At 43.8% G+C, this 12,697-nt stretch overlaps 2 protein-coding genes across 8 annotated transcripts; one reads left to right on the top strand and one right to left on the bottom strand.

Moving 5' to 3' along the window:
* Positions 1 to 1,361: 1,361 nt before the first annotated feature.
* On the top strand, positions 1,362 to 6,198 carry LOC135582927 (protein TIC 20-v, chloroplastic-like). 2 transcript variants are annotated; one of them, XR_010485115.1, is made up of 3 exons: positions 1,362 to 2,048; positions 4,502 to 4,605; positions 4,677 to 6,198. XR_010485115.1 is itself a non-coding variant. In XM_065098845.1 (2 exons), the coding sequence occupies exon 1, from the start codon at positions 1,419 to 1,421 to the stop codon at positions 2,040 to 2,042; it is 624 nt and encodes a 207-aa protein (XP_064954917.1). In that variant the 5' UTR covers positions 1,362 to 1,418; the 3' UTR covers positions 2,043 to 2,048; positions 4,502 to 6,198. The 2 variants fall into 2 exon arrangements, 1 of the variants encoding a protein (XP_064954917.1); XM_065098845.1 differs by having other exon boundaries at positions 4,502 to 6,198.
* LOC103977851 (transcription factor BIM2) lies at positions 4,598 to 8,965 on the bottom strand. 6 transcript variants are annotated; one of them, XM_018823674.2, is made up of 11 exons: positions 8,766 to 8,965; positions 8,507 to 8,649; positions 8,333 to 8,416; positions 7,728 to 8,021; positions 6,682 to 6,852; positions 6,455 to 6,566; positions 6,066 to 6,135; positions 5,890 to 5,985; positions 5,465 to 5,769; positions 5,191 to 5,311; positions 4,598 to 4,972 (listed from the first exon to the last, which is right to left on the bottom strand). In XM_018823674.2, the coding sequence occupies exons 2-11, from the start codon at positions 8,517 to 8,519 to the stop codon at positions 4,910 to 4,912; spliced, it is 1,329 nt and encodes a 442-aa protein (XP_018679219.2). In that variant the 5' UTR covers positions 8,520 to 8,649; positions 8,766 to 8,965; the 3' UTR covers positions 4,598 to 4,909. The 6 variants fall into 6 exon arrangements, with proteins under 6 accessions (XP_018679219.2, XP_064954916.1, XP_018679220.2 ...); XM_065098844.1 differs by having other exon boundaries at positions 5,465 to 5,772; positions 7,728 to 8,007; positions 8,333 to 8,436; positions 8,766 to 8,962; XM_018823675.2 differs by having other exon boundaries at positions 5,465 to 5,772; positions 7,728 to 7,989; positions 8,766 to 8,960.
* Positions 8,966 to 12,697: the final 3,732 nt, after the last annotated feature.

The raw sequence follows: 12,697 nt of genomic DNA, 5'->3' as shown, positions 1-12,697 counted from the left end.
TTAAGATATTGGGATCCAAGAGTAGCTACTGCTTTTGCACCATGAAGTTCCACATGCTGAATACCAAGAAAAATGTTGTATCATCATTGACTATGTTCATGTTCAGATTAAACCATTCTTACATCATTCAAGATGGTGTAAGGTCATCATCTCATGCTTTGTTTTCAGCTGGGCATCATTGAACTCCAAAAGTTGCCCTATTAGTTGGTAGGTGGTGATGATGAATTTTCCAAAGGTTGAATGGGACTGCATTGCAGTAGCATCTCGAGTCTTCTCTTATTTTTTAGTTCCACTAGCACTTAAATATGTGGCATTGCCTTCCAGGATGGGGTCCAAGCTGTGTTTCTGTTGGCACTGAGTTCAGTGGTCATTTATGGAGCAAAGGATTGGATGACTATGGTTGGTGAACTGGGAGGATAAAATGGACCCAAAGAACAGGACTGTGTTGGAGAAGAATCTCCTGGTGTGTGATCCAATGAGCCAATTAAATAGTAGCAGAAATTGTTGAAGTTTGAACTACTTTCTGAGAACTTTTTCTGATGTTGGGGTCCATGCCTTGAGATGCTAAATAACATCTGATCAGCTGGATGTGATGAAAAGTATTGGACATCTCAATTACAATTTGACTTTGTTTTTGTTTTCTGATCAGATGAGCACTAATTTCTGTTTGTGTTTTTGTGATCTGATAATTAAGTTGGATGATCACAGTTGAAGAGGCTGCATTATCTTTTCAAGAAGTTGTTTGGATTACACAGCCTGTTCTTGTGTAAACACTTTTAGGACTTCCTAAGAGCTATCTTCTTCTATGACATGATAGATAATGGTAAATCTCCTGTCATTAAGAACAAGTTTCTCTTGTTTTCCCAAATGCCAACCGCAAGTGTTCTTGCAACCATAGATAACATATAATGGATTGTTGCCACGCTCCAAGTGGTGGTCATACTTTGGAGTCTTCACCTTTTTGGCTGGGGTTTGCAGCTACATTTCAGGAAGGATGATCTGTGGTGGCCTGTCCAGAACTGAAGCAGTACATCTGAAGGCTTTAACCGAGGTTGACAAAGAGGCTCTGTGATCGAGTATTCCAAGATTGTGAACCTAAAGCTGGTACTTGCCAGATGATGATAGCTGATAGAAGAAAAAGAAGAAAGAAGAAGAAGAAGAAGAAGAACCCTTTTAGGCTTATTAGACCTAACTCTGTGAAGAAGAAGAAGATGAACCCTTTTAGGGGCTTATTAGGTCGAGTGTTGTAATGGGCTGGTCTTGGGCTTGTCTATGTAATAATTGTAGTTGGGATTTAGTACGGCCCAATTAGGCCCAATACAGACCGACCCGGCCTTACCTGCTTTATTTGCATTGTGCCACCGTTCCCTTTTTCCAGACACCGAACCCCACGAGATCACAGGACGAAGAAGTAGCGAATGGCTTCTTCTCCTCGTCTCTTCTTCTCCCCCAAACCCTCTCCTCTCCTCCTTCACCACCACCGCCGCCACCTCAATCGGCTCCCCGGCCTCTCTTCCCGGTGTCGCCGCCGCTTCCTCGACTCTTTCGCTGCCCGCGCCACCAAGAACGGCGAACCCGCCGACCCCCCGGACCGCATCCTGGCCGCCGCCTGCTATCTCTACCCCTTCCTCGACGGCGTCCACTACGGGCGCTTCGTGCTGACCCAGTTCCCTGCCTTGCAGCTTGTCCTCCAGCCGTTTGTACCCGCGATCCACCTCTTCCGCTCCTCCCCTCTCACCCCCTCCCTCCTCTTCTTCACCCTCTACTTCGCCGTCGTTCGCAATCCATCCAGATTCGGCCGCTTCGTCCGTTTCAACACCATGCAGGCCATCGTCCTCGACGTCCTCCTCATATTCCCCGATCTCCTCGAGCGGACCTTCAACCCCAATGGCGGGATCGGGCTGGAGCTCCTCCAGAGCCTCGACAGCACCGTCTTCCTGTTCCTGCTCGCGTCGTTCGTCTACGGCTCCACGGCATGCCTCCTGGGGCAGGTTCCGCGGTTGCCACTCGTCGCCGAGGCCGCCGAGAGGCGGGTCATGTGATGCCATGTAAAGCTTTTATGCTCTGATTCTATCTCGTTTTATCTTCCTTAAATCATTCTGATGGGGAGAAATATTGGAACTTTTTCTGGCTTTGCACTCAATAAATTGTTGTTCTGGGTGGAATCTCATGTAACTAGAATCCGAATGATCATACACTTTATTGTTAGTCTTTTCGGTGATTCATTACTTTAGAACTTAAAATCCTAAATCTAATAGGGAGCAAACTAGTAATTGATGATAAATGATGCAGCATATTTGCGGTTGAAGCAGATTTCTTGAACCCATGAACCTGATATATTTGTCTCACCATTCCATTTAGCAGCACCTAATCTGATTAAATAAACCTTTGCATGTCTCTCAAGAGCTGAAAAGGTAACACTGAACATATTATGAAAAGCTAAAATTCCAAAATTTTAAAGAACTGGCAGGTAAGTACCAATCGAATAAAGGCATTCCTCAGTTTTGTTGTAACTGGATCTGGATTATTTTTACAAACTTTGCTAGCTGCTCTATGATAAGTACTGATTAGTCTTGTATGGATCTCAGGACAGCTGGGTAGCAACCAGTTGCTTCATATGTTATTTGGAATGATTCATGTGATACTTCACTGAGATAACTCTTGTGTATAAGTTACTTATTCTTTTGAAACTGAGCCCAGGAATTAAAACATTTTAGATTTACAAAAACTGCGCTGAACTGAATCAAACACACTGGCTCCACTCCACTTTCAGGTTTCCCAGTTTGATCGTACAACCTACATATTATATATATCTTATTGACTTTTTCCTTCAACGTTATTTTTGCTTATTTTAAGCAGTAAGAAGTGCTTAGCCTTTTGGTTATCCCCTTTTAGGGAGGTGCTATAGGTTAGGTTTGGTTTCTTAAAGTTATGTGATTATCTAGTGTTATCTCATTCAACATTGGCTTACAGCTTGGTTTTGTTTGGGTTAAACTGGATACATGACTGGCAGTTTATGACTTGTTCTTGCTTATCATACCTAGCTTTAGGATTAAACCAATTTATGATTTGCACATCGGTGATATAAAACTTGCAGCTGATGTTTCTACATGGATGTTGGTTTGCAGTATTAATGATGTTGGTTGCGCTTGACTATGCTGCTTAAGTTTAGTTGTTTTGTTTTGTTTTTTTTTTTCTGATGTTTCTATATTTCAAGCTGTTATGTGGAAGTGATTATAACTTGGCCATCCTATTTTAGTCGGGACATGTCGCATTATCCAAGCATTCACTTTTTCATGGCCAGATCTTCCATAAAGAGAACCCAATTTAATCAACTACTGGTATATGGCCCTTTGTCTGCACTAGGAACATGTTACATTACTTGTGTTCAAGTTTGGTAAAAGTGGAATCCTAAACATGTGAAGGCATGTGCATAAATATGGATGATGATACATGACCCATCTTTCAATTCGTTGGTCATGCTTATTTTGCATGGTTATCATATGGCATTTCTGATTATCAAACATTTTGATTCTTTGAGTCCATGTAGTAAATGATGTAGAAACTCATACCATTATTTGGTTATTTAAAACTATATTCAAAATATTTTTTTTGTTATATGTTGCTAATTTGGTATATTCTAGCTCCATTTGCCATCTGGTTCTACTTCAAAGGTTATTGCCAATTGTGTCATATGTCATTCAAAAGGGATTCTGTTCATCTCTGGTGTTATTCTACTAGGATGTGATTATAAGGCGCATGGATGTGGACCCCACTACATTAGGACTGTGAGAGATAACATCAGCTCCAACTGTTTTTAGAGGGTAATCCAGTCCACCTAAACAACATATTTCTTTGAAAAACTTCACAGGTTGACTATGTGACAATGTTATTTTTATAACATATTCACCAATCAATGAATGCATATGATTTTGCTGATGATTTTATGTTTTTAAAGTTCCTAGTGCTTGGTTTTCGGAAGCTCTATATGGCCGATTGTGTGCCTATGGATGCCTGTTCATTTTTGGTCTTAATTGTGGCTGAATTTTGTGGCAATTTGGTGTCTAGTTGATCTTTTAATGCCGTATCACCATCCCCATGCTTGTTGTTGCATACTTTCTCTAAAACTTTTGTTATTATGTGGTTTATTGTCGATTCTGTGCCAATGACATGTTCTGATGTCCCAATTGTGTTGTTTGCCTTACAGTTTGTTACATACAGTGGAAGCCTAAATTTAATATTTTCTATGATTGAAAACCTTCTTTAGGTTCTGCTATCAGATAGCAACTATTAATGCCATGCTGCAGTTTAAAATGTTGGCTAGATTAGCTGCCCGTTGCTAAATGATTTTGAACTACTTGATCCTGAAAACTCTCTGAGTCAATTGTCGCATGCCTAATAGCACATGCTATGAAGTTTCCAAGTTCCAGTTACAGTTGGAGCTAATTGCACATGTGCTATGTAGTTTATTAACAATTCATTTAATACAATCATATTGCAGGTGATATGATACTTCAAAACTGTGCAGCATTTGAAATCAGATTGCTTCCACTCAAGTTGTGAAGAAGAAAAGAAAATTCAAGCTGATGCATTTAAATGCCAAAGGTAAAGGTCTGTCCATAAGAATATTTCCTAACCCAAAGGGACACAGAGTTACAACTCATTGTATGTTACAGCAAGAATCATTTAGCAGAAAAATGAAAAGAGACTCCGCATGTGAGTGGAAGCCTGAAAAATAGAGCAGCTTCACAATTTGTAATGGAAGCCTCCATGAAAGAGACATGACACAAATGAGATACTGGGCAACAGTTCTCATCAGCCTCAATGAAATTCCTGAATACACAATATACAATAATCTGAAGAGCTCAACCTCAGGACAAAATATAAAGTCATGACCGAGAAACTGGTATTAGCTGTTCTCGGCTTTGCGTCTTTTAGATGATTGAAAAATAGATGCAGGATCTTTCTGTTCCTGCAAAAGAAAAATAAAAAGGGGGATAGTATCAGTACTGAAGTCAACTTGAAGATTACAAGGTTTACAGTAATAAGTCGAAAGTATTTTGGGATGGTAGAATGGTTGATTTCAGCTGACTACAGTTGATATGCCAACAGAAGTGGAATGGAGATCATTTGTTGTTTAAGAACTGGAGTAGAGATGTTAATATCTTGGAACAGAAGAGTCCTCATCACCTTAATAGTGGCTGTGGCTGCAGGTCTCTTTGCACGGCCAAGATTGATCTGCACAGATATGCTGGCTCTAGACAGATCTACACCAGAGCTTTGCAATGCCTGGGTCAGTGTATTCAGCAACCTGTTGGAGAAAATTACCGGATCAAAGAACAATCAAATATCAAACAATTGCTCATAAGATCAAAGGCAAATCCAGAGAAAAACAAAAAAGACTTGTGGTTGAAGTCTCGAAGGATATAATGTGCAAAGGATTTGTAGATACGCTAACACATACCCATGGGAGTAGGCAGCGGACACACTAATGGTTCCCTCATCGAGGGCCAGCTCCTCTGGTTCATTCAACATATCCCTGCATGATCTTACTGACCATGGAGATTGATCATGGATTGCCATGTTACTTGCAAACCTGGTGGCAGCTTCTGTTGTCTTGCAAGAATTACCAGCAGGCACATCTGTTGCTGGTGAGCCAACCATTGTCGATGGCATGTTGCTGGTGAGCTTTTCAGATAATATTTGTGCAGGAGCAGCAGAATCATTTCTTATGATTTGAGAAGCATTTTCTGAGGCTGGGTTCTTCTTCTGCTGTAAACACTCGGAAGAGAAGAAAACCAACATGGTGAGGAAGAAGACACAAGGAATGAGAGCTAATTAGAAAGGCAGACTTGTACATGACATGTAGATTGAGCTTAGTGATTCTACCCAAGGCATTAACTTGATCTCATCCTGATTCCATCCCGGGTAAGATGACTCGTAATTCTGTGCCTTCTCTTGCAGGAAGCGGATGTATTCAATAACCTGATGGAAATTTCACCAACAAAATCTCAAAAGGACACCATCATAGAAAGAAGAGACACAATTGTACGATACACTGATACCTCCAGAAGGAATGATGCTTTATCTCTCTTTTGATCACTGTGAGGTATGAGCTCCCTTAGTATCTGAAATCTGCACAACAGTTTTGTATTCCATCATAGACTGTTAAATTAACTCTACTTATTGGTTATAGCATCACAAAGAAGGCACAGTGTTGAAGTAGCATCTCAATTAACACAATCTAGATTTTGTTTCCTCGTTTAACAACACATGTTCTTGCAACAATTAGCCAACTCAAAATCATTTGGAGCAGGAAAATTTATAGACACAACGGATAATATAGTAACTTGTAACTTTATATCGCTGTCTCCACAAATATGCGTTTATTTTTGAAAGCATACGTTAACAATGTATTGAATATCGAAAATGCTCAGAGAATGCGTTGACTTGCCTGTCATTAATTTTGGTTCGCCTTCTGTGCTCGGTGGCAGAATGCTTGGACCGTGGAGTGTTTGGCGTCTCTTCCGAGCTAAACGCCTTTCCTTCTGCTTTGATGCTCGAGTCTGCCATCCAGTATTAACCAAACAAAGAAAACCACATATTGTTTCCGCTCCAGACAAAAAGTTTTAACAACGTCAAAATCATTTAACATGGAATCGAAAGGAAGAAAGTAGCTACCTTTATGGGAGGAGGAGGAGCCTTGTCTCTTTCCAAACGCCTCCTCCTCGTCATCCACTTGGTAACCACGGCTGGATCTCGACGCGGCTGCCTCCATGAATCGCTTCTTCTCCAGCGCCCAAGTGTGCTTGGTGGCGACGAGGGCCGCCAAGGAAGGAGGAGGCCACTGCCCTGAGAACGAGACAAAAGCATGCAAAGATTAGGAGGCCATACCATACAATACATAGCATTCCAAAATCCATAAATCCATAAATCCATAAATCTTCCATATATTAAATCGAAACCATTGTATATGTCTATTGTATCTAGCACATGACCACTTCCACCATTCCTTTCCTTCTTCCACTAATTAATGGTGGTGAAGCCCTACCACCAATTAAATCAATTTGGGGCCCCACATCAACATCCTTCTTTCTTCACTCTGTAATCAAATATTAAATACACTTCTTTCTTCGCTCTGTATTTACTACAGTAAATATTACTCCAAATTAAATTGAATTAAGTCTTGATTGATCGATTATAAAATCAATTATAAGTTATTTGGTTTGATTGAATAAAATAAAATAAAATAATATCAATATTCAATCATTATGATTATTTTATAAATTTTAATATTGATATTATTAATTAATTTTTAATTTAAAATAAATTAATTATGAAAAATATAGAGACCTCATAATGGGGATTTTCCCTCCCCCTCACTCCTTGTAGATGGGGGAGGGAAGCACTCCCCATTGGTATATCTGGTCATATAGTATCTTTAAGATTCGCATGAGACCTTGATGGATGGAATGGATGCGTCCAGAAACAACAAGAAATCTACACATATTCACTACAAATCTGAGGTCAAATAATTTGGTCGTGTCCTCAAAAAATCCAACTCTTTTTTAAGAAAAAATGGGTATAATTCTCAAATTCGTTTGAATATTTAAAAGAGAAGACATTTTTACGTATATTTGTTTCAAGAAAATAAGGACGATAGATGGGGGGATTAGAATGAGAAGAGAGGAAGAAAGAAAGAGGGCACCGAGCTGATGAGAAGTTACCTCTGGATGCGGTGTCGTTGTCGTCCCAGAGCGTGTACGAGACACCGCCGGCGTAGGAGCCGTAGCTGGTGGTGGTGCTCCGGCTGCCGTAATCGGGTTCGGGTTTCGTCTGCAACCCGATAGGGAGCACCCGCAGTGCGCTTCCCTCAGGCTTCTCCGCTCCCTGCCCCGCCCCGACGTGGCTGATGCTGGACGCGTTTCTCTCAGCAGGGACGCTTCCGCCGTCCGCCGCCTCGCCGCCTTTCCCCTCCCGCTCCAACGGCTGCAAGAAGTCCCGCGTCTTCAAAAACAAACCTGACAACAAAATTAGGAAGAAGAAAAACGAGATTTTGATGACAAATTCAGTGAATTTGAAGCTATTCGTGTTAAAGCTGCGATTTTGATGCCAAATTCAGTGAATTATGCAAGGAGCCGAGTCGCCAATATCTCCTCGATCTTGTTCCAGATTCTCTCAGAAAGCGTTTCGATCAGGCATCGAAATAGAAAAATCGAGTTCACAATGATTACAGCAAACAAAAAAGAAAAAGTGAAATTTCATCGATTAACAGTAGAATTCTACTGAATTCCGCGGCATAATCGAAATTGTGGAGTCAGCAGATGAGTACCTTGAGATGAAGCCCTTGGATCTTGAAGCTGGAAAGACGAATCCGGGGAGCAAAGCGAAAGGAAATCATGCGTTACCTTCTTCCCTGTATATCATGCAAATTGACTAAAAAATCATCATAATTCAGCAATAAATAGCAAGAACACAAATAGGAATTCTTGGCATCCAGCCTTACCTTGGAGCTCCATTCTCCCTGACCACCAAAAGAAAAACCTTTTTCCTCACTCACTCCAAATTGCTATCTTTTGCGGTTTCTCGTGAAGGATTCATGACGACAGCAGTAGAATTACACCCAATTGTCTTCCTGCGGAAGCAGACCTAATCGATCGCCCGCGGTATCAGACTAATCCTTTGCTGAAATCAGAAGTTCACAAAAGAGAAAAAGAAAAAAAGGCTCCATCTCATCTACGACAGAGTTCTCTTGAATCCCTAACCTGTGGAGGAGAAGCCGAGCGCATTCAACAGAGCAGACCGATCGAACTTTCTTTTTAGACGGAATCGGAACAGAGGAAGAGATAGTGGCGTATTTCTGCTTCAGGAAAATTTCGCCTCGCTCGCACAGGAAGTAACGAGCGGCTCCGCCAAGATCTCAACTCAACACGCCGCGCTCAACCCACTTCCTTTTCCGCCCCTCTCGCTTTTATTTATCGTTTCCCGTCGCCCGCTCGCCGTTTCCTCCAGGGGACTAACGCCGTCACGCCAGCGTCTCTTCACGGCCTCGCGCGTGCTTACATCACGTCGGTAGACGTGCTTCCGCCGTAGCGTTCCCGTGGGCGAGATCGGATCGTACGGCTGCTCTCTCACCAGGCAGGCGACGAAGCGGCGGGTGGAAGTGCACGTGACGTACGGCGGTTGACCGCAGTTGGTCGTTGACTCCAAAAACCTTTAATTAAATCCCATAAGGTGATGATTAGGCGCAAATCACATTAAATAAATATCACCCATATAATAATAATGGAGACACGTGACAGGCACATGAGCGGGAATTGCGGGAGGAGAAGGCCTCGACGCTCTTCATGTGTTGCAGATTCCCCGCCCACTTCCCCTCCACATCAGAGCCATCATCTTTCGGCAACCTGTCTTCCCGTTTCTCCGTCTCAGAAATCCCTGAGATCTGATGTTTACATATCTCAAGCCCATGGATGACAAGTTACTGATATTAATCACATAATATCTCGAGAAATCTCGTCTCTGATGGGATGGAGAGATCACACGTAAAAGGAAGGGAAGAAAGGTAGAAGAACAGGATATCTCTATCCAGCATGCACATGCATGGAAGGAGCGTGCCTGGTGGAGCTCGCGTTATGAATGAAATGCTTCGATCCTTTTGGTATAGTTGTAGTCTTCTTTCTAAGCTTGTTCGTGCAGCTGTTGACATGAGGCTCGTGGCTTCTCCCATTTCCTGAAAGAAATGTGCCTGCTGCATCCTTTTTCACTGTTTGCTTCAGCATCTGATTGATCCACTCGGGTGAAACTTTTTGTGGATCACACTGTCAACTGCCACCCATTTGGTGAATGCCAAGAGTGAGATGATTATGTTATTTTCTTTTTCTGACAGAGATTACATGAGATAAATATGTTATAAACATATAAATCAGCAAAGATATAGAATTGCTTCAGGAGATAAACATGGTCAAAGAGACATAAAACATATATATATATGTAGTATACATGGAACGCTCAAAACAGGTAAACGCAAAAACGACATGCACGATACCACCGTGCGGATTGAGTGGCCGCAGTAAACAGTAGGCATATCACTCGACAACCAACAAGCCATGGCCAAGTGAAGAGCTACACCCACGCCATTTTCTTGTCCGTTTCTGTTGTCTTGTGTCTGATGGGTAAGAAGACGACCACAGCGCCACACATGCTGACAGAGGTGCGTGCGGTCCCTCAGAGAGCAAAGGATCTGAGCATGGCACACCTCTCTATAGCGTGCAATGAGATCTGCGTGTCTGAGGCCCATGTCTCTCTGATGGCAGGTCGTGATCAGATGACTTCACTGGGAACACCACACGTGCGAACAGTGGCAAGCAGCTCAAGTACGACAACATCAGGAGCCTCCTTTGACCTGCAGTAGAACCCTAAAAACCCCTCGTCGGAGTCACCTGGCTTGTCCGTCTCCCTGTACATTTCATCTCAGGTTCTCTGCATTGCAGGTCTTTTAAACCCCAAGACATCCATTTCATTGTTCCTAATTAAAACCAATGCTTCAAAGACCATCGTTAGCCATATGATTAGCAGCCTTCTAATCATATTTTACATCTTTTTTGTGAAATTTAATAACGATTATTCTTATTATTTAGAAAAATAATGACGGATCATAACTTATGCTCTCTTATCTGCCTGTATACTTGATCAGTGTACGCATACACGCAGCTCTAGAAATCCTCAATTACCGATGCCAAACTGTGATGTTTCCACATGTGCTTCTGTCTGCATCTCAGATTTGAAGTTGAGAGCCAAGACGATAGCCATCGTTGCCAATCATATCCGTTGCTCTAGATCTAACGAACAACCAGTCTCAATCATTTATATCATCTACTTTCCCAGTTAGAACCCTACAGAAACTTGCTTCCCATGCATCCTAACACCGTTAACATGCATCGGGCACAGCATGCTTGAAGCTCCTATACGTTTGTCTCCATCGAAACACCACATACTATATCTGATTACTTCCATCTAGCTTTGTCTCATCATCATCAACTTAAAATAACAAAGGTCATCATAACATATAATTGTCACACATGACTCCCACACCTCCGGTGTTCACAGCCACCTGCACAAAAGAGAAACAAGCACTCCCACGCCAACCTTTCTAAACCAAAACGACAAAAGCTCACATAGTTTTTGTTATGTGTGTGCTTTGATTCCAGGCTTGTTGCGTGAGACACACAGCAAAGAGTGGGTGGACGGCGACTTTTGTTTTGCTGTTGCAGGTCCATCAACATCATACACATGCGTTGTTTGGTGGAGCTGCGTAGCATCGTTTCTTTAGGGAGAGAGAGGGAGGGAGGAGACGAGGACACGGACAGGGGGGAAGAAGATTCCAGTACTGCACGCGAAGGAAGCAACAGTGCAACACCACCACGTTCATGATGAACACAGGAATCAGCGGGGAAGGAAGGGCACTTTAGCATTAGAATTCGAAAGGAGAAGAGCTAAGGGGGTTTAATTAACTAATACAACTAAGCTGAGGTTTTTGTTCGTACTCGTGAACATTCTCTTTTAAGATATCCGCTTAGGGATCTGTAATTTATCAGTGCCTCTCTCTCTCTCTCTCTCTCTCTCTCTCTCTCTCTCTTTCTCTGTCTCGCTTTTGTGTGTGATATGATACGGTTAATGTAATGTATGTGTATTATATTAGGGAGAGATTGGTTTTAGTCTCGTGGGTGGCGTCTTCGTTCTCTTTTGGTTACGTTATCGGAGAGGACAAGCGACGGGAGATGGTTGGTGGATGAGGTGGCGTCACGTGGTTTAAAAAATGGAGGGCTCGCCTACCGTCGCCTCACTCATCACGTGGCCAGCGCACGGCGGGTCCCACAAAATACCGGGCTTTGTGGTGGGGTACGCGGCTTTCATGACCGGCGCACATGTGTCGACGAGATCGATGGCTTCCACACGTTCGACGAACGACCCGCCTCCCTTATCCGCTTTCTCGTTGGCCGAGTCGCGGCGGCATACGCGGGACCCGCTTGTCTCGGGGTCCCTGCGCGGGGTGGGAGTGAAGTGTGAGGGGGTAAGAAAAGGACGTTTGGGGCGATGGAGGGGATCCGGCGGACGTCTCTGTCGCGAGAAGCGGAACGGAGGGGCCCAGGCGCCGCGGGGCACGTGAGGACGGTGGTGGAGGGCCTGACCTTTTCGGGCGTCGCCACATGGGTTGGGCGCAAAGGGGCGCGCGGGGCCGGCCCCACCCGTAGTTCACGGACGAGTCCTCCGTCAAGACGGTCGTCTGTTGCCGTCCGTCTGCGTCTGAAGAGCCAGAACTGGGGGTATTTAGGGTATTTAAGGCAGGGGAAGGGGGCACGTGCGGTGGACTCGGCGATGTGATGGTGCACGCCCATCAACCACACGAGGGTGGTGGGGAAGGCGGGTACGGCTTCGATGTCTCTTCTAACACAGGGAACAGGATTTTCCACAACACAAGCGGTCGTACGCCACGAAGCTCGGCAACTCATGGAACCCGCCGCCGAGGCCGAGGCCGAGGCCGAGGCCGAGACACGGGATCGAGCGAGTGATGCGATCACCGATGCGACTCCACACGTGACCCGGCGTCCTTTCGCCTGTCACCTTCTCCCGGTCTGATGCGGACGGGGAGGCGAGGCAGCGAAGTGTGGGCCCCGTTCGTCTCCCGACACGTGGA

Source organism: Musa acuminata, chromosome BXJ2-3 (genome assembly GCF_036884655.1).
Source record: "Musa acuminata AAA Group cultivar baxijiao chromosome BXJ2-3, Cavendish_Baxijiao_AAA, whole genome shotgun sequence".
NCBI lineage: Eukaryota > Viridiplantae > Streptophyta > Magnoliopsida > Zingiberales > Musaceae > Musa > Musa acuminata.
This window is presented reverse-complemented; position numbering and strand designations above follow the sequence as displayed.

What these genes read in the sequence shown, in the direction of transcription:
- LOC135582927 (XM_065098845.1), top strand. Translation starts at nt 1,419, where the DNA reads ATGGCTTCTTCTCCTCGTCTCTTCTTCTCCCCCAAACCCTCTCCTCTC.
- LOC103977851 (XM_065098843.1), bottom strand. An exon ending in TCCAAGGGCTTCATCTCAAG is followed by an intron (nt 8,022 to 8,332) that starts GTACTCATCTGC and finishes TTTTGTTGTCAG; the next exon opens with GTTTGTTTTTGAAGACGCGG. An exon ending in AGATCAAGTTAATGCCTTGG is followed by an intron (nt 5,773 to 5,889) that starts GTAGAATCACTA and finishes GAGTGTTTACAG; the next exon opens with CAGAAGAAGAACCCAGCCTC.